The sequence below is a fragment of the Rattus norvegicus genome, chromosome X (assembly GCF_021556685.1).
Source record: "Rattus norvegicus strain SHRSP/BbbUtx chromosome X, alternate assembly SHRSP_T2T, whole genome shotgun sequence".
Lineage (NCBI taxonomy): Eukaryota > Metazoa > Chordata > Mammalia > Rodentia > Muridae > Rattus > Rattus norvegicus.
The window spans coordinates 107,523,144-107,544,935 of record NC_141554.1 but is presented as its reverse complement, the minus strand read 5'-3'; the positions used below and the strand labels follow the sequence as shown (position 1 = coordinate 107,544,935).

General features: G+C 39.4%; 1 protein-coding gene across 4 annotated transcripts; it reads right to left on the bottom strand.

Moving 5' to 3' along the window:
• Positions 1-15,488: 15,488 nt before the first annotated feature.
• On the bottom strand, positions 15,489-20,684 carry Gprasp3 (G protein-coupled receptor associated sorting protein family member 3). Of its 4 annotated transcripts, none has more exon segments than NM_207611.3 (5): positions 15,489-17,806; positions 18,061-18,155; positions 19,196-19,267; positions 19,584-19,664; positions 20,407-20,684. In NM_207611.3, a coding segment is annotated over 1 exon segment (1,620 nt). In that variant the 5' UTR covers positions 17,522-17,806; positions 18,061-18,155; positions 19,196-19,267; positions 19,584-19,664; positions 20,407-20,684; the 3' UTR covers positions 15,489-15,901.
• Positions 20,685-21,792: the final 1,108 nt, after the last annotated feature.

The following is a 21,792-nucleotide window of genomic DNA, read 5'->3' as shown; positions in this document are numbered from 1 at the left end:
ATAACTGACAGAAGGAAGAGTGAGGACAGTTGAGCACAAAGACTGTGAAGGAGATTTGGGGATTTTAGTGAGACAGTGGCCACACAGCCCAGAACTGGGTGGAAACTTTCTGTTTTAGAGCACCATGTTCTTTTTCTCTTCATGAAAGTCCACCTGGATCTGAAATTTTGGACCAGTATCTGGTTTTTATTCTAGATAAGCAAGTTCATATGAACTTGAAGAGAGGACGAGGTATAAGAGGAAATATTTTTTATTTTCTTTCCTTCTTTTCCCCTCCCTTTCTTTCTCATACGCACATTCCCCTCTTGATTTTGAGACCAATGGCAGAAATGGGTAGGTCAAACAAAACAGAATGGATGATATTATGTCCTGGAAAATAATAATAATGATTTTAATGTGTATGTGAGTATTTTAGTAACCATGACTGTGTATAACTAAAGTAAGGTAAACTATTTACTGAAAAATCAAGGTTATAGAAGATATATTAGACTTTATCCTCCCATAAAGAAATAAATAGACAGTTATCCACAGATCAAAGTAACTCTGAAAGACTCACAAGCTCATCTGACAATTTCATCAACACAGTAAGAAAAAAAAAAGCAGAGGCAAGATGGATGATAAAATTATCATTCATGAGACACTAGGAAATGGTTACAAACAAAGGGAACACACAAGCTATCAATATAGTCCAGGAGGTAAGAGCAACCATATTCCTTAGGAATCTGCTTTGCAGAGTATAAGGAATCTGTTAGTAACAACGAACCATTCCTGTCACTGCTGCAACTCATTCCCTCACAAAAAGCAGACATTATTTTGCTTCAATCGAACCACAGCAGCCACCACCTCCAACATCTCATGTTCTCTTGACCTCTCAGATGAGTTTTTACGAAGGCTTGCTGGGGTCCAGCCTCAACACAGGATCAGGGTTCTCAACTGGAAGCAGGGATATCTGGAAGGCACTTAAGAAAACACCCAGGCAAGTTTTTCTGGGTAAAAGCTAACAGGGAAGTTTTAAGGCTCGAGGTTGCACTTTCTCACACTCCCTTGCTTGCAGCTTGAGCCTGCAAAAGCTTTCACTCCCTCCTCAGACTGGAGGTTGTGCTCTCCCTTTTTCCATACTCACACACACCTCCCCAACACACACCACACACACCTCACACACCTCACATATATCTCACACACACCACACATACACCTCATACACACCTCACACACGTCATATACCTCACACACACACCTCTCACATACCTACCATAAACTTCTGTGCAGTCTCCTTTCACTCACATACACACTCCATCACCTTTAACTTGCCCCAGCCTTTTACTGTTATTCCAAAAAGCAGGTAGAGAGACATTGTAAAATAATTACCAAGTGTGTCAAGTTCAAAAGAATGATCACATCTCACAAAGAATTAAGAATTACACTTGTTCCCCAAGCTTTCAAGCTTCCCCTATTCCCAGGTCTGTGGCCAAAATAATAATTGCAAACTTATCACTATTTAAACTTTTGACTTGTTATACTTCAGAGCTCACAGCTCCAAGGTCAGCTACATGAGATTTCCTGTGAAGCTCTAATGTAAATGACATGGGCAAAGCTGCCAGGCAGTGACCAGAAAGAATCAGGTTAACCCTTAACTCAGTAGTTCTGCTAGCTTTCTGCTTCTGCACATTGCAAACAATGACTCTCCTACAAATTCCAGTATTTTGACTAGTAGTTTTTCTAGTATATAATTTTATGCATTCTGTACTTGCTTATCTAGGAATAACTCCCAAATGTTGTGCAAAACTTATTTCATAACTTCAATCTTTCTCGGAGTTCCAATGGTGGCTCTATTTCATTTTCTAATAATTTCTTCAAACTTTCTTTGCAAGTTAAGCATTTATCTAGAAGTACCATTGTAAAGTTACTACATTGTTTCCAAGATGAGAGCACAGGTCATGCACCTGATCATTAGGACTGGGCTGGTCCCTATGCCTCAATTTTTAATTGTTTAAGAATCTTTACATCAAGGAACATCTAGTTTCACAGAATTCACCAGAGCAGAAGGAGAAAGAAATAGGAAAGTCAGATATAATAGAACAATTATGAACATCAGGGCCAACTGAAAAGCAGTCACGCACAAATGAAATCTATACAGCCATTGTCCAGGGCTAAGGTCAAGAGAAATGGGAACAGCTGTTTTACAAATGAGCTGCACACAGGTTTCTGAGATGTTACCATCCAGGCTTGCTGTGGGAAGTTCCTTATCTCAGATGGCAGGTCCCCTTCTGGAGGGATGTGTCTCCTGCTTCTCAGGGTCTCAGGCACCATCCATATCATGGTATGCTGTCCCCAGCAAAGGCCTAATATTGTGACATCTAATTCTGTGTCTCAACTGTGTTCATTCATGTGCCATACATTACAACCAACACCACTGTGAGTTTGTTCACACCAGGTCTCTGCCTGTGTGCCTTCATTTGACATACCCCAGAGTACTATTGAGAGCTAGTCATTACTTTCCAACATGGCTCCAAAACAATTCTACTTTGGTTCCACACCAAAGACATCACAGCTACTGGCACTGCTCTCCATGTTTCCATACCCAAGGACTCTATGTGTGTGCATGCTCCAAACAGTGTCTCAGTTGCCATGAAGAGCTGGCCCACATTCAAGATTGACTGTATATAAGGCTATAGTGCATGCACCAGATAAAAGCCACAAGCAGCATGAACTAGTAGTTCACATTCTGGATCCTATATCTCTGTTCTCTCTGCATACTTGAGACACAGATCCTGCCACAACCCTAGAGGCATTATAGTGGTATAAATTCTACTGTTCCTATCCTCAACAGCCCTACTGCTTTATAAATACCTGAAGTTCCCATACAGTAGTCAACTCAGTTGTCTGGCTGTGTTCCAGACACCAATACCATAGGTTCTTCATATCTCAGAGCCATATTAGTCCAGATTTCAGTTCCCAGATCTGTAGCAGCTTCATGGATATCACTTATCAGACATTAATTCCCCTTTCTCCCATTAATGACTTCACAAGCAAGGATCACATCAGCTACCACTTCCATGTTAGAATAAAGGTAAACAAAACCAGAGCCCTATGGCTTTGATGACTCTTCTAACTAATACGTGTATCTATAGTGTTTGTTACTGAGGATTTCTACATTCTTTGTTAACCCCAACCTCAGCTATACAACTCTTTGGAGACTTAACTCCTGTATTATAGAGTGTAAGAAACACTGTATACCTCCTAACCAGCACACTTGCACTTGCATGGGGAGAGTCGGGTGTTTTCCATCCAAAGACAAGTTATAAATATATTGGAAGGTATAATTATCCTAAGAAATTTATTAACATTGGCATAAAATAAGAAATATAAAAAGCCAAAGATACATCATCAAACAATTCTCTAATAGATGACCTCAAATAAACAACTATAAATTACTTGACTAAGAATTTAATTAAGACTGAACTTATAAAACACTCAGACACACACACACACACACACACACACACACACACACACAGAGAGAGAGAGAGAGAGAGAGAGAGAGAGAGAGAGAGAGAGAGAGAGAGAACTTGAGTTAAAGAACACAGTTAATAAACCTCAAATTTCTATGGTGAGAATCAGCATTGGAATTCATAAAGCAGAAGAAAGGATACATGAACTTGAAAGCAAGTTATATGAAAATACACAGTGGACAATGAATGAATGAAAAGAAATAAGAAAGCCTTCAAAAATTATACTGCTAATATTAAATTACAGAAGCTAAAATAAGAGAAAAAACTAGAGTCTAGTAAGGGAAATAATAGTTGTGAAGATAATTATTCAGGTACTGGAAAGTCAAAGTTCTCCAGTAGATTCACAAAAGAACAAGAAGCTAGATAACAAAAACTAAGACAAAGTGAGAAACTAGAAAAGAGCAAGAGAAAAGAGATATATCACATGTGAGGAAATAAATACAACTAGTAGGCTTCAAAAAAAATGATGTGCCAGGAACAAGTGTGATAATACACTCAAACTTTAGCCATAAATTCTTTATTGAGCAGGGTCAAATTCAGTCATAAAGAAGAGATAAATTCTTTTAGATATATGAAAGCTTATGAGTTCATCACCACTTGATCTAATTTGTGAGAACTACTGAAGCTTGCTCAATTTGAGAGAAAAAATTTAATTTTGTAAAATCAAAATACTCATTGGTAACGTCAATTACATATACTTAATTAGAACTTTATAATACCACAATAGTAGTATATAAATCACTTAAACCTTTAATAAGAAAATTAAAAGACAAAACTATTAAAAATTAATGATATCTAGAATTATATGTTAGGAGGTATACAATATTAAAAGATAAATTTTTGCATCACAAATGTAAATTAGGTATGGGTTAAAATAAAAGAAGATCTTTGTTTATATTTCATTGTTTCATTTTATGTGTATGAGTGTTTGCTTGCAGGTGTGTCTGCATACCATGGGCTTGTCTGGTGCCCAAGGAGGCCAGAAGAGGGTGTCATATCCCTTGGGACTGAAGTTACAGGGAATTGTGAGCCACTCTGTGGACACTGGAAAGGAAGCCAGGTTTCTTGCAAGACATACATATGGTCTTAGCCACTGAACCATTTCTCAAGATCCAGCTAAAAGATATTTATATAAATGCCATAATAATCACAAGGCAAAAAAAAAACTTCTATTAGGGACACAAAAGGTTAAAAATAAAGAGTCAAAGAATTCCACGACAAAACACATAATTGAAGAAAATCATGAGGATGTGAAGACAGGCTTCGATCTGGCCAGCTATTACATTTGTCCACAAAGCAACTCAATAATGCTGGCTAAAGTAATCCTCCAAGCCTGACCTGAAGTATAGCCGATCTGATTACTACCTGTGGCTGATACAGGATGCTCCCTTTTGTAAGGTAGGTTGTGTGTGTGACGTGTCTAAGTTATAAACATTCATGGGGTCGGATGCACAGATCTCACAAGCATTTATATTGCTTCACCATGAATTTTGAATTTTTACTGGTGGATAAAGGATTCACGATTGGAGCACTTGAAAGCCATTTCTTCCCTGGCTTTTAGAATGTTTGTTACAAATGGGTAGCTGTCAGTTCTTTGCTGAATTCCCACGGGGCTCTTTCTGTGTGTCTCCAGAGTTTCTCTCTGGTATCACTCTCTAACTGCTTTGTCTCATTAAACTCTTATCTGTTCCTCTTCAACCCAGGAAGCCTGCCTGCCGGGCTTTGTGTGAAATCCAATTCCCTGCATGTGTATCATACTTAATAGCAAAGCTATGCAGATAATTAAAAATAGTGCTAGGTTTTGAACATATACAAAACTGACTGAGATGTCACAGACATAGGAAAAATGAAAATAAAAAGTTCGATGTGACACAAATTGGATATTGGATCTTATTGAAAGTCAAGCTTAAGAGGAACTAACTACTGTCTAGTTTGTGGTTCACATCTACCACCCAACACATGCAATCTAACTGCAAAGGACTTGGCCCAGCCTTCAGCTTAACCTATAGGATATATGACCTTATCTATCTATCTATCTATCTATCTATCTATCTATCTATCTATCTATCTATCTACCTACCATTATAAGTATGCTTTCATTTCAATTTATAATTGATAATTCTCTTTTAGCACATATAAAATTTTCATTTTAGCAAATATGATAGTATTCCATTGTGTGAATGTTTTGTGATCCGTTTATGAAGTTTACAGGTATTCTGCATTATTTATAAATTTATGAAATTTATGCCCAATTAACTCTGATTAAGAATAATTTTAAGGATATGTAAAAGTATTTCTATGTGAAAAAGGCAAGTGTAATTATAGTACGTTTTCAAATATATTAACCATTATGTTAACTAGTGCTGCTCATTTGAACTTTCAAATGATTGTATTTGTTTATAAAACTACTGTGGCCATGGAAGCAGATAGTCCAACTACAGATCTTCACCTCTCTCTCCTCTCCTTTCAATCCAATCCCCAGCTTCATTCCCAGTTCTGAAGCAGATCACCTGCTGCAGCCAGCCCTTCCTCTCTGCTCTCATCTGACAGATCATGCAGATCTCCTCCAACCTTCCTCTCCTCTCATCCTGTTATCCCAACCCCCAATTCTGTCAGGAATAACCCAGGAACCTACCAGCCGAGCCTACCAGAGAAGCAAGTAGGGCAATGAAGCAGGTAGGTGAGCTTCAAGCCTTCACTTTCTCTATTCTCCAAATTCAATCCTCAAGATTCCCCTCAGCTCTGTAGTATTCTACCTGTTGTGATCTCTCTGCACAATTTGTCTCAATTCCCAGGGAACTAAGTATATTCTGGTGGCATACCCTGTTTTCTCCCTCAGATGGACCCCTCAGACTCCCCCCGCCTAACAGCCATCCACACTCCTGTCAGGTTCCAACATTTGGAAACACATTTGACAAGAAATCCCAGTAGCCACACCTATTATGATCCCAGAAGAACGCTCTACCAGGCAAAACATGATGGCCACACTCCTAAAAGCCACTGAAGGTAACAGAAAACAAGAAACAAAACAGTCACCACCCAAAAAGACAAGACCAGATATCAGCACCTAGACCTATAATCACGCAAAGCCAGATGCCCAGATGCCAGCATAAAAACACATATAACAGCCAGAACAATATATCTCCAGTAGAACCCAGCAACCCTCCTATGGTAGGCCCTGAGAAATTCAACACAGCTGAAGTACAAGTCAAGGACCTTAATTTAAAATAGCTTTTATGAAGATGGCAGACTTCCTTAAAGAGGAAACTAATAAATCCCTTAAAGAAATCTATGAAGACACAAGTAAACACAGGAAGGAAATGACTAAAACAGTTAGGACAGTGGAAATAGAATAAAGAAAACTAAAACTGGGGGAAATCTGGAAATAAAAAAACAAAACTTAGGATTACAATCAGGAACCTCAGAGGCAAGCCTCGCCAGCAGAATATAAGAGCTGAAAGAAAGAATGTGAGATATTAAAAAGATAGCAGAAGAAATAGATATGCCTTAGTCAAAGAAAAATAAAACCCTGGTACAAAAGATCCAGGAAATCTGGGAAACTATGAAAGGACCAACTCTAACAATAATAGGAGCAGGGGAAGAAAAAACCCAGATCAAAGTCTGAAAAAATATTTTCAACAAAATCATAGAAGGAAATTTCTCTAGCCTAAAGGGGATGCCTATCAAGTTACAAGAAGCACTATACAACAGCAAATACACTGGATTAGAAAAGAAATTCTCCTTGGCAAACAATTATCAAAACACTAAGCAGAATGAAGCAAGAATATTAAAAGCCCCAAGGGAAAATGATCAAGTAACATATAAACGCAGACTTGTATCATATAAAAGCAGACATTGTATCTGAATGCTTAACAGCCTGAACAGATGTTCTGCAAACTCTAAAAGATGATGAATGCCTGGACAGACTCAAATTTAAAACTGTAAATTGCAGTTGAATGCTTACTCTAAGTTGTTGATAGAGAGAAAGGATGAGAGCTCTGTTGATTGTGAGACATATTCGTAACTAATACATAATTTATTTATTTATTTAAATCCATTGATTCGTAAAAACAAAAATAGCAGCACATTTTCTTCCAGGAAACAGACGAAAGTCACAAGTATCCTGGACCTGCCACATTTTTCTCTACATGTCATACCTTAGATGACCTCCTATATTATGAGAAGAAAATTGTGCTCTGACCATTTCTTCCCTTAAAGAAAATTGAGTTGACTAAACTTTTCCTTTACATCAGGTTATTTTCAGTCACTTCCCATCAAGAAGTTAACATATAAAAATTATGTTTATACTTTTTGCCCATTCTAGAAGATTAAATGGTAAGGTGATATATGCTTATTACTTAATTTTTACCGTTCACAAACCTCACTTTTAAATGCACAAGCTGCTTTATCATGAAAAACACATTTCTTTTCAATGCTAGGTTATTAAATCTGCATTCTTGCCATGCCTTCTTGGAAAGTACAGAAAAGGAAAGAAAAAAGTTAAAACTCCTTACTTGTCAGGTGAAGTCTTAGGATCTTGCCTTTTATATTAATGGATTTTGATTACAGTCTGGTGGTCTACAAATATTTATAAAGAGATACCTCTATCCCAGAAGTAAACATTTTTTAAGAAAAAAAGAAGTTGATTTGGGACCAAAAAGATAGCATAGTGGTTGAATGTGTCCAAACCTGAGGACTTAGAATCTACTAGTAGCCAATAGTTCAGAAGTTGACAATCCAACCCTTCTTGGTAACACAGGATTGATTACTGACAACCCCATTCTTATAGCTGAATCATGCCTAGAAAATAGCATTTCACAGCTCATCTCCCTGTCTTCTGGTTATTACATTTTTGTTCCTTCTTCCACACTGTTCTCCGAGCCTTAGAAGAGTCACTATAAACATCCCATTCAGGCTTAAGCACTCAGTTGTCACTTATCACCTTGAGCAGCCATGATACTGCATTTACTGCCATTCTGCAGATCATAGCAGCTCTGATTAAGTATGAGAGTAGCATTTGTCTGTGGGTACAATCATAGATATTTAGAAGGTAATTTGAGGCATACCGATTTAGCATTTATAACAATAGTAAGTTCCCTCCCAAAGCTTAGGACCTCCTCAGGTATAGGAGTGTTTTGGGTTTACAATACCAGAAATTGATTCTCTCCTCTGCCACAGGACTCAAATTCAACTAGAGACTGGCTGCGTTTTTTTGTTTTTGTTTTTGTTTATTTTTTTTTGTTTATTTTTGAGGTTGTATCACTATTGTATCCGTGGGCACATCCATCTTGGCAGTTTGTCACTCAAGTTTATATGGCTCACAGCTGATTAAGAACACTGATACTTTTTCTCCTTAACAGCCTGAATAGAACCTTCTGGCACTGAAATCTAGCCAGCAGAGTGGAAATTCTGAGCTCAATTCCAGCTTGATTTCTCCATACCTTGCCACAAAGGTGGTGATGTCTTCAGCAATAGGGTCTTATCAGCTTATTCTGATTGGCGACCAAGAGAAGTCCAAAAGGCCTACATTTGGAACAACTCAGAAGGAGTATCCAACCCCCACACTGGTAGTTTTGTTCAATAAATGTGGGTTTTAGGAACCATGCAGCCATGCAGGATGTCATCCTTCTGTTTTTTAAAACTGTGGTGGTTTGAATAGGTTTGGTGCCATAGACTCATGTGTTTGAATGCTTCGCCCACAGGAAATGGCACTATTATTAGGATGTGTGGCCTTGTTGGTGTAGGTGTAGAACTGCACGAGTGGGCTTTGAGATCTTTATACTCTATGTGGCATTCCAAACTCCTTCCGCTGCCTTTGGATCGAGATGGAGAACACTCAGGTACTTCCCCTGCATAATGCCATGGTAGAAGCCACCATGCTTCCCACCATGATGATACTCGACTAAACCTCGGAAATGTAAGCCAGCCCAATTAATGAAACCTTAACTAAAACAAAAACCGTATTTTAAATTTTATTCTTTTTCATTTTTGTCAATTAAATTTGTTCTTCTTCGGTAATTTCTTATATGTGTACAATGCACTCATATATCTCAATCCCAACTCTCTTATCTCCTTCTCAGCTCAGGTAACCTCCCCATTCCTCCATCTACTTTCTATGCTCATGATCATTGGTTTGGTTTTGTGACCCCCCTGAGCCCATGGTCATACAGATGTCCCTAGTTAAACTCACTGGTTAAATGACATATTTTTATTTAATTCATAAATTTTATGCTTGGACAATGTATAGTTTTTCTTCCACTACCTACCCTCTTATTTCTCCTCCAATCCCACTAGTCCCTTTCTTCCTTATAAATCTTGTTTCCATATTCACAACTTTTCTATGATGCCACCCAGAGTTTACTGAAATCATGTGTCTAATCATGGACGTGGAATCAGCAGAATCTGGTAGGGTCACGAGTGGGTACACCTTGGATACTGTTCCTCCTCCTCCTCCTCTCCCAGAATCTGTAGTGCCCCGTAAGTACCTATGCCCACCTATATAGGAGGATTTAAGTTGTGAGTCTAGTGCCAATAGACATGGCAGCTGTGAGTTCAAGATTGTCATGGCTATGTCATATGCCAAGATGTCATTTAACAGGCCTCTTTCTATCTTTTATTATCAGCATCTTGTGGAGCCATGGATTTTAGAAACAGTGGTGACTGTTTGCTAAAAGAGTTTTCTTTGATTAAGTATGTGAATGGCCTTTGCCTGTGGGTATGAATGTAAATATTTAGAAGGTAGACTGATGCTTTCACTTTTAGCTAAGCAGCAGTATTAAGTACCCTGCAGAGCCTTACATCTCCTCAGTGACAAATTTTGAACTAGATTTACAGTACTAGGCACAGATTCCTCTTGTGAAATACTTTTCAAATCTAATTGTGGAGCAGTTGGTTACCCCATAATAATCATGACTATGGCATCAATGAGTACCTCTTACATGGAAGGTTCAAAGATTAGAGAGGGCACGACCACTGATTCTTTTACTTTTTCCCAAGACAGCATAGCACTTGTAGTATGAAAGCTAAGCAGCAAGGGGGAAGCACCTACCTACCTCAGTGTCAGCACCAAAGAACAGCCACTCATGATCTTTAGCAAAGCAGCTCTACTTTAATTTGTCATACAAGAATATTTTGAGATGTACAGGAACGAACAAGGATACTCACTGTGTACTCAATTCTCATAGACAAAAATTCTAGAAATGCTCATCACCACCTGCCCAACTAAACGACATGTGAAACAATCTATATGAAACTATTTGTAGCTGCTAAAAAGCATTTTGTTTAAAAATTGCAAAAAAAAAAAAACTGATGAGAGAAATTAAGTCTAAGGAAGCAGAGAGTAATATTCTGCTTACAGGATAGAATATTTACTATTCTTAGATGCCAACTCCTGTCAAATGTACCTATTGATTCAAAGTTATACTAATTGAATCACAGCTGGAACTTCTGCATAAATTGTCAAGATGAGTCTAAAATTCATATGAGAAATCAAGAGTAAGAATAAAACAACCTCAAAAAGCAGTGTTAGAAGAATAACATTGCTTCATTTCATGACATTATCAAGCTACAGAATTGAGGACTGGGGGAATCAATCAGTCAGTGGTTAAAGTACTTGCTGCCCCAAAGTTTGGACCCTCAGAACTTAGTTAAATGCCTACTACTTAAATGCCAGTTAGGCATGGCAGCCTACCTGTAATTCGAGCCTTGGGAAGTGGAAGCAGTTGATGCCCAGAGCATGCTTGCTACCCTACCACGACTCCTTGAATAAAGTGGAAAAGCAACTAAAGATCCCCAACACCAATCTTGGACCTGCGCATGCACACACACACACACACACACACACACACACACACACACACACACCCCTAAACGTATGCCATTACATAAACAAACATGCATATTCAATCTTACATGCATCTACATACAATGGAAAAAGAAAAATCATAAAGAACGAAAGCTATAGTAATTAAAAAACATTGTGGCATTGAGATTAAGATATACAAGTGTATCAATGGCACATGGTAGATTCCAGAAATATTGTTACATTTATACAGTAACAATAATATGACATAAAATATTAGAAAGTTTTACTTTTTAATTTTTGGTGCTTATAGTCAAATAGGAGAATATTAAATTAAATATGGGACAACTGATTTTTGACAAATATATAAATGCAGCCAAGTGGAGAAATAAGAACCTTGTCAACAAACAATGGTGGAACTTCTGGATGTTATCCTGACCAAAATAAATAATTTAACTTTGACCTATAACTTGTACTGTATTATGAAAATCTCAAATTATTTTAGTTAATCTAAAAACATAAATTTAAAATTTTTAGAGATATAAAGTATAAAATACTTGTGATTTGGCTAGACAAAGATTTCTTATATAAGACACAAAATTCCAACTGATAAAATAATTATTGTTAATAAAAATAAATTAAAAAATCATGAAAGTAGAAGGGAAACTTGTTGAGAATTGCTGTAAAAAATTTTATTCTATCTGCATTCCCCTGTGTCATTCTTCTAACTGTCCCAACTTTTTATATAAATGCATGAAAATATCAAATAAACAAAATAAATTGCTGCTTTTCAAAACATTTGTAAGAGAATAAATTGAGCACCAACTATGAAAATATGCTGGGCTCCATTATATTATAAAACAGAAGAAAATACTCCAACACCTCTTACAGAATTTGGTGTAATGGTCCATGCTTGTATTTCCAACACTTGGGAAGCTGAAGCATAAGGACTGCTGTGTTGGAAGCTAGCCTAGACCTCAAGGGAGACCCTGAATCAAAGCAGTACCTTTTAACAGCAACGATATATTTTTAAAAGCAATGCTTTTAAATGTTGACTGCTTTTCCAAAGGACAAAAGATTTACCAATACTTCACTGAAGATATATGGGTGGCAAATATACATATGAAAAAAAATACTCAGCATCATTAATCATTAGGCAAATGCAAATTAGAACCACCATGAGGTATGGGGAAAATGAAATTAAATTAAGAAATAGTAGCAAGGATGAAGAGGAACAACTTTTCCTCACTGTTTTTGCAATGTAAACTGTTACCATTCTGGAGAAAGTAAAATCAGAACACATTATATAATCTCCCAACACCCCATTCCCATTTTTTAAATTCGGAAGCAATAAAAGCATATATCCAAAAACAACTTGCACATAAATTCTCATGGTAGCTTTATTTTCTACAACTCAAATCAGAACCCAATGCCAAATAACAGTTGAATGTGTAAACTAACTATGGTAAAGACATAGTTGACTATTACTTGACATTAAAATGTGGTGAACTATTAAGACACATGACATGGATAAAACTCAAATAATAATTTTGTTAGGTGAAATAAGTCAATATCCCTCCATGTTCCACGATCTTTTATATAGAATTATAGAATTTTATTGTCTTGCCAGAAAGCAAATCAGTAGTTCCCTCAAGATGGGAAGAAAGCATTACAATGTGGCATCTTGGGCAAAGGGTCTGTTTTGTATTTTGATACAGCTTTGTTTCCATATATGTCAAAACCAAGTACATGATATACTTTATGACATATGAAGTCTTCATATACTGTAAGGTTATATTATACAGTAAGGTTCTATCTGTTATAAGCACAGGGAATGAGTAATGTAAAAGTTTCTGTGCTCTTGAGCAAAAATCTGGATGGATGGTTTGAGAGTCAGGGTGAGTTTATATATGGCTTGTATTTCTAAGTCTGATGGAACTTTTATGGGAGCTTGTAGGAAATATATTCAAGGCTGGGTCATAAAAATTGTACACTTTAAATATTCAGTTTAATGTATATGAGGTACGTGTATATAAGATTATCCAAAAAAGCATGTGGTAGATTATATACCAATTTGTAGGGATGAGTGATCAGAGGAAAAGGCAAGTTGTTGAATACTGTATTCTAATTTTTTTCTTTTTTCTCTTTTTTTTCTTTTTTCTTTTTTTTGGAGCTGGGGACCGAACTCAGGGCCTTGCGCTTGCTAGGCAAGCGCTCTACCACTGAGCTAAATCCCCAACCCCGTATTCTAATTTTTTAAATGAATAAATTTATATACTATGCAAGAATATGAAACAGAAGACCATACTATATATAAAAAGAAAGACAAAAAATAACATGGAAAACATAAAATAACATGCATGCTATAAAATAATATGAAGAATGATTTTGACTCTTTCAAAAAAAAGTTAACACAAAAAGATAGAATCTGGCTTCACTTTCTTTATGACTCCTACGCCTACATCTTTTGTACACAATAAAGTTTTGGATACCAGGGGTGATTAGCTGAGATTCCCACCAGAGGGGGATATAGAGACTAAAGTGGCCACTTCCTATAGCCAGGCAGGACTTCCAGAGGAAGGAGGGAGACATCAATCTACCCACAAAATCGTCAACCCAAAATTTGTCCTACCTAAAAGATGTGCAGGAATAAAGAAAGAGCAGAGACTGAGGGAATGGTTAACCAATGACTGGCCCAACTTAAGTCCCATGTCATAGAAGAGGGCCATTCCCTGACATTAATGATACTCTGCTATGCTTGCAGACAGGAACCTATAGCATAACTGTCTCCTGAGAGGCTTAACCAGCAGCGGAAGGAGGCAGATACAGAGATCCACAGCCAAACTCAGGCTGAGTTTGTGGAGTCTTGTGGGAGGGTAGGGGATAGGGGCTCCACAAGACCAATAGAGTCAACTAACCTGGGTCCATGGGGGCTTACAGAGACTGAGCCACCAACCAAAGAGCATATATGGGCTGGACCTAGGCCCCCTACACATTTGTAGCAGATGTGCAGCTTGGTTTTCATGTGGACCCTCTAACAATTGGAGCAGGGGCTGTCTTTGACTCTGTGGCCTGCCTGTGGATACCCTGTCCCATACCAGGACTGCCTGGTTGGGCCTCAGTGGGAGAGGACATGCCTAGTCCTGCTGGGACTAGATGCCCCAGGGTTGGGGCTCCCCTTCAGTTAGAAGAAGAGGAGCAGTGGGGCTAAGAGTTTAAAGGGGTAGGCCTGGAAAGAGAGGGGCGATTGTGATCTGGATATAAAATAGATAAAGAAATACATTATTGAAACAAAAGAAACTTGAAATACAGAAGATGGGCTTGTCTATCAGAAACATGGAGTTTCATGTAATATGTAAATAAATCATGACTCATTGAAAATACTGGTTATGATTTTGCAAGGAAAAGTAAAAAAGCTGTTAGCTTTCTTAATGCATGCTATAAATATATACAGAATGATTCTTTGAAAAGAACGTATACACAAAAAGATAGGGCCTAGCTTCACATTCTTTATGATTCCTATATCAACACCTTATTTACATGATAAAGTTTTGGATATCGGTTTCTAGACACGGCCTGGTATAGTACACGTACTCATTTCAGACACTCCATCTGGCATCTAGCCAGATAACTGACTAGTCAACCTGAATGTGAAGGAAGCCAAAAGCTGTTAACCTGGTAGGGGACATTATTCATCAGAAAATTAAACTACTACTAAAACCAAAACAGTCTCTGTGCTGTGAAGGCTATCACCTAAAAGAGGGAATGAGTGTAAAAGTGGTATAGTGAGATAAAAAAATGAGTTAACTAGTTCACAGGATCACCATAAAAAATAAAAGTTGTAAAATATGCCAATATAAGTGTGTAATAGCAACTGATAATAAAAATATGTTCTTTTCATGCTTACCTTTTTCTTCTTTGAGGTGACAGATAAAATAGTGTAAAATTGGAATTTTAGTTATAAAAGCAAATTTTAAAATGAATATATTATAGATTTGTATACTTCAGGGCCATTCTGTATTCTTCAGTGAAATGTTTGATGCAGTTGGATAAAGAGGGATATAGAAATCACTCTTCTATTTAATAGCGTATAGTGACCTCCCTCCTTTTTGAGTCAAGAGTACACATTTGGCAATAGGCATATATATGTTTATATCATGTACACACACACAGTGTAAGTACCATCACATATCTTTATTTCCATATGCCTTATTTCTGTAACTAGATCACAAGACCATTAGTTTCTTTTTGCTACCTGGAGCCACAAACAGACCTAAGCAGATACTATTCCTCAAGACACTGTACTTTTGAGAGTTGGATCAGTTTCCTTAAGTAAAATGTTAAAAATCTGCTAATCTAGATAAGATAGAAATCAACAACTTTTTATCTCAAGATGTAATATTCATTTGATACATCAAAAATGTTCCAGCTTTGATCTAGAACCTGCCACAGGTAATAATATGTAAAAGATGTTAAGACAAAAATGTGTGAGCAATAATTACCAAAATATTATGCAAAACTCTTTGGGAATGTACAGCCAATCAGATTTTGGACACTGTTCAGTGTTCTCTTCAATTTCTTGGTCATTTTACATTCTTTCAATAATCCCTTTAACTTCACGGAATATGGCAGTAAGAGTATTGTAACTCAAGTGATCAACTACTACAATTGAGCCCTTTCTAATATGCTCCTTTATGTTAATAAAGATGGCCACAGCACTCACAAGATTGGCTTTTGCCTCTTTTTGGTTAAAGATGAGTTTTAATGCTGCTAATGCCTTCATATTTATCATATCTCTGGCTGCCTTGGGATTTTCAGACATATTCAAAAATACTTTCAAAACAAGATTCCTAGTCTTACGATTTCCCTGGGACAGCAAATGGAAAAGCTCTGAAAAGTAGCTAACTACAATGTAGTGATGGACAGACTCAGTCGTCAGCTGCCCTATTATCTTTAATCCAGATTGCTGGCCAGGTGAGTTCAAGGGGAAAGATACCGTTTCTTTACACATATGCTTAACATGAAATTCAACCATTTGTTGTCTGTCATCCCCGGAAGAGTTCAGAGTAATAACAGCCTTTTTTATACTAACTTCAGGGGAAGAAAAACTGAGCAAGCTTTCAATAAGCGTCACCACACCCACTTCATTAATGAATTCCTGGGCAAACGGATGAACTTTATGGATACCCATTGCAATCTGTGCTATTTTATGAATAAGGGGATCAGTAGTTGACTTAAGTATGTTAACAAGCTTTTCAAATTCCGGAGAATCCAAATAGCACTCCATTTTGCAAGGGCAAGCAAAGGGCTTGATGCCATTCTCTTCTCTGATCTTGATTTGCTGTCTAATTTCATCTAAGGTCTGTATGCAAGGATCAGATCCAAATGGATACTCAGGTATAGGCTGGAGGCTTGAACGAGTATTCTTAGTACAGGTTGTTGAAGTTTCCTCTTCATTTGAGGCCAGAACAATATATGAAGAGGGCCTTCCCTCAGATGAGTCCTGAGATCTATAACCTAACACTGCTGGAGTTACAGCAGGAGCTTTGGGCCAGATAGTTACCTCGGACCAGTCCTTTGGCCTATCCTTTTCATTTATTTCATCTACTGGCTGAGGTTTTACTATTTTGAACACAGGTTTAGGATCAGAATCAAAACCAGTGTCATCTCCTTCCCAAAACCAGTTCCCTATAACATTCTCTTCCTCCTCCTCCTCAGCTCCTGACCTAGACTTGTGGCTGGTTCTAGGCGTGTGCTCCTCCACACGGGCCTGGATACTAGTACTAGGTTTATTTTCACACTTGGCAACAGAATTGTTACTAACCTCTTCTCCCTTCCAGAACCAGGAATTGATACCAGAATCTTCTCCAGCCCAAAACCAGCTATCACTACTGGGCTTATCTTTACGTGCGGATCTAGCGTACTTGTTCTCAGCCTTATGGTTGAAATCTGATGTGCCTTTTGCTACAGCCTTAGATTCTGGTCTTGCTCCTTCTTTTGTCTCAGCAACTACCTTGCTCTTAGAGCCCGCCTTCGCCTCTGCCACTGCATCTGTTTTAGAGCCTGCCTTACCCTTCCCTTTGTCCCGGTTTTTGCCTGCACCTCTGCCTGCATTAGCAGCCTCTCTCTCTGCTGCAGCTTTGGCTTGTGCACTTGCCCTCTTTTCCAGTTTAGCCTGAGCCCGAGCCTTATTCTTTGAGCCAGTCATGGTTGAAGCACAGTTATATACACCTGTCCAGTCTTATCCTTAGTTCTCTGTTCCAGGCTGGTATCTTTATACTTGGTAACTTGGCCAGTGATAAACTGGGCAGAAAGAGTCAAAGGCAACTGTCACTTCAGTTGTTACAAAGTTCCCCTTTTTTGACATACGGTCTCTATCAATGATAGGGACAAATTAAAGACACACTCAGGTTAGGGAGAAGGCGATGATTTCCAAAGGCAGACCCGTTGAAAGCAATCTTCTCCCAATCCAAGTCTACCAGTGGAGAAAGACCTAAGGTAGGAAAAAGAAAGACTTTGAGCGTCCTCCAACTTTGGTCTTTTATACCGATAGCTACACAGAAGGCCATGAAAGGAGATGTGAATTGTGGGGTTGAAGGTGTGGATGAATCGAAGACTCTGCTATGTCATTTTACTTCCAGCCCATTCTTTTCTCTCCACCATCCACAACAGTGATACCAGGGAAGATGGCAGGAGTAGGAGAAGCTCAGGAGCACCCAGCCCCTTTGGTCCCATACTGGTACTTACAGGCTGTCAGAAGGGCTGTACAGATGTGACAGGATTAGTTCCTCCCTCCTCACTTCCACTGTCCAAAAGCCGTTCAAGCAACTTCAAAGGCAGAACTATAGACAAAAATACATGTGGGGTTAGAATTTTGAGTATTTGACAGACTGACCTCAACTTTTCTCTCCATGAATCCTAACACTTTCTCGTACCCTGTTCTCTCTTATAGCTTCTCTTTACATTTTCTGAGCCAGTATCTGCTAATTACCTATTGACACAATCTTTGCTCACTGGCCTCCCACTCTCTGTAAGGAATGTGAGGGCAGCAACGTCAGGAAAGCTGGAAAACATGGGATCCAAGGTAAGATCTGTTTCATCGGTGTGTCTTCATGCTCACATTCATATTTGCCTCAAATCCTAATAAAGTCTTATTCTCTTGCTTACTTTCTAATGTGAACAACTACTTACAAGTCTCTACAGCAGTGGTTCTCAACCTTTCTAATGCTTCAATCCTTTAAAAGAATTCCTCACATTATAGTGAATCTAAATCACAAAGTTATTTTTTTGCTACTTTATAATTTTGCAAAGGTTATGAACTGTTATTGTAAAGAGCTGATATTTAGGATATCTGATATGTAACCACTGTGAAAAGATCATTCGATGCCTCCCCAGAGGGGTCACAACCCACAGGTTGAGAAACATAGCTCCACAGGAACCTAGAAAGAAACAGGTTTATGGATAAAAAGACAGAGGCAAAAGGCAACATCAGAAACAACAACAAAACCTACTAAAAGGACTGAGATGACAGAACACCCCTGAAAAGGTTTATAGCGTGTGTTTCTGTACACTCAAGGTTGTTAAATGTCTTCCACATGTTGTCAGCCCTGCCCCAATTATTCTTCAGCTGTGCTCAAGACCTGTAATCTGTCTGAATATGCATTCTCCTTACTCTAAAGTCATGCATTTTCCCATTCAAGGACTAAATTTCTTTCCCTGAGGAAAAAATTCCAAGGTATAGAAATAGTGGAACACGTGCAACTCTATTTGGGAAGAAGGTGGGGAAGCGAATGAATACAATACTTTTAAGGTCATGTTTCAAATACTTGGCTCCCCTCGTAGAGTTAGATCTTGACTCATGTGCTATCAATGCCAACCTTACCACAAAGCAGGATCCTGTGGAGATGCTATCCTTCCCACTAAAGAAGAGTCCTCTGGCTGGAGAAGAGTCAAACTATAAAAAGCAAAAGATACTGAGGAAAATAAAGACTGTTGACCATGGTATAAAATTATTAAGTTTATGGATAGATTTCCAAAGCCCAAGTTCAAACACCTCCTTTAAAGAATAAGGAACCAAGTAAATGATCTCTTATCAACTCTCATGTGTGACCCAAATAAATGCCCACCTTCAGAAACAGCACTTTTTTTTTCTGGTATTGCTTCTGTATAAAAGTATAAGGGACTAAGAAAAGTGCTTGAAGATGATATATGGCCAAAACCAGACACTTAAATCCAGTAGTGATTTCAAATATTCTAAATTGAATACTCACCTGCACAAAAAGTTCTCCTTTACTTTAACTCCATTTGAACATTAAAACAAATGTTCAACGTGAAATGTTGAGAAATAGATCCTGAATCTAAAAGATAGAATAATGTCATAATATTTATATAGCCAGGAGTTCTGTGTATATGACCAACTCTTTATCATGACCAATTCCTTGAAGTAAATTAGGTACAAGAAAGAGTCTAAATATAAAGGCCATAAAACAATCCTTTATTGAAGGCAAATGAACATTGCATTCTTATGTTCTGGTGTCTTTATAATCATCCCTCTAATTATGTTTCCCCTTCCCCAGAATGCACCACTCCTACTATTCTGACAGGAGACTTTGCCACCAAGCAGGAACCTCTTGGAAGAGACAGAACCCACGATGCAGGGCACAAGGACCCCTTTCTGGAATAAGGGCCCAAGTAGAAAGGCGACTCATCATGCAGAACTGAGCCATCTCCAGAGCTGGCCATCTGCCCCAACCCAACAGCAACCTCCAAGGGGCACTACCACCCCAGCTCCCGCGCCGCCATTTCTCCCATAGGCGCCTCCCCCCACATCCCTAGCAAGGCCCAAACACCAAGAAGGGCCAGGGGGAAAAGCCTGCTATTCCGCAGGCCTCCGGACCCTCAGACTCAAGACTCTCTAGCTGCCACCCTATGCCCAGGGCTCTACTCGGGCTCCTGCTTCCCCCAGCGCCCGGGGTCTCCAGGCACAGCACACACTCCAGGGAGCAACCGCGACCCGCTGGCCTCCACTTGGACTGTCCGGCTGGGCAGTGGTTTGCAGTGCTGGACCGCCCGGAGCCCTCGACACACCCCCACTTGCCTGGCCAGGGCCACGGCCCAGGTCCCCCGGCACCCCCGCGTCCCCCTCCTGCTCCCGGCTGTTCTCTGTCCTCAGCAGATCCTTTCACGGAGCCCCCACCACTTTGCGCGCGAGTGGAATGGCAGGGACGTGTCCCGCCCCTACGTCTTTGCACCAAACGGGTAAGGGCTGCGTAGACTGCGGCAAGCACAGCTCTCCTGGAGGGTGTCGGGAAGGGGGCGGAGGGATTCGGCGCACAGGGCTCGACGCCCCCTCCCTGACCCACGGTAGTTCCGACTCGGAGTGGGCGGGGCCATAGACAGCCCCACTCCTCTTGGAGGGGCGGGTCGTACCAGTGGGCGTCTGCAGACCCCTGTTCAACCTAACCAGAGACCACCACCACTTTTTTTTTATATTTTTGGAGCCACAACAGTGTGTGAGATGGCTTAAACCTAGAGTGTATGAGGGCTTTGGGAAGGGGGGACTACAGGGAGAAGGTGGTCTGGAGATGTGGAGCAGGAGGGAGCAGCGGAGGGATACTGAGTGCCCCTGCACTCCCGGAGGGAGCTGAACTGTGTGAGCTGCCTGCTCCTCCCTGCACTCCATTTCTGCTACCCTTCAGTTCTCCCTCTGTTTCCGATGCCAGTAGAAAGGACTGTTAGTACTGCAGCTTGAGAGGGAACAGGTAGCCTAGCAACACTCTGCAGAGAGGGCTCTTGGTTCTTCCATGTTTTTCTCTCAATGTCTCATGGATTTCCTAAGGGACAGAAATGCGCCTATTACAACCCCCATCACTGCCCCTGGCTAAAGCAGACTTCTGTCCCTGAGAAACCAACCAGAGGGCTGGGGCAAAAGTCACTTTGCTTCCTTTTTCTTCACTTGGACTAAAAACTCATTTGGTCACATACGATGTAAAAGAACTGGGGGTGGGATGGGAGTGGGTTGGGGGGAAGAAGGTGATAGGTCAACCCAGACACAGAATGTATGAAGAAGCCTTAAGGAAAACAACTAGATGCAAGCAAAATGTAAACTATAATTTGAAGACAAAGGAGTTTGAAAAGAGGTACCCTCCCAGAAGACATGTTATTAAATAAAAATCCAAGTGGCAAGCACTGCGTGTTACTGATTAAAGAGGCCTCAGAGCAGTGGTTCTTAACCTATGGGTCCCTACCTCCTTAAGGGTTGAATGACCCTTCACCAGGGTAACATATCAAATATCCTACATATTAGATATTTACATTATGATTCATAACATTAGCCAAATTACAGTTGTGATGTAACAACGAGAATAATCTTCGGGTTGCAGGTCACCACAACATGAGGAACTGTATCAAAGGATCACAGCATTAGGAAGGTTGAGAACCACTGCCCCAGAGGCACTTAAAACAACAGGGGCTATTGCC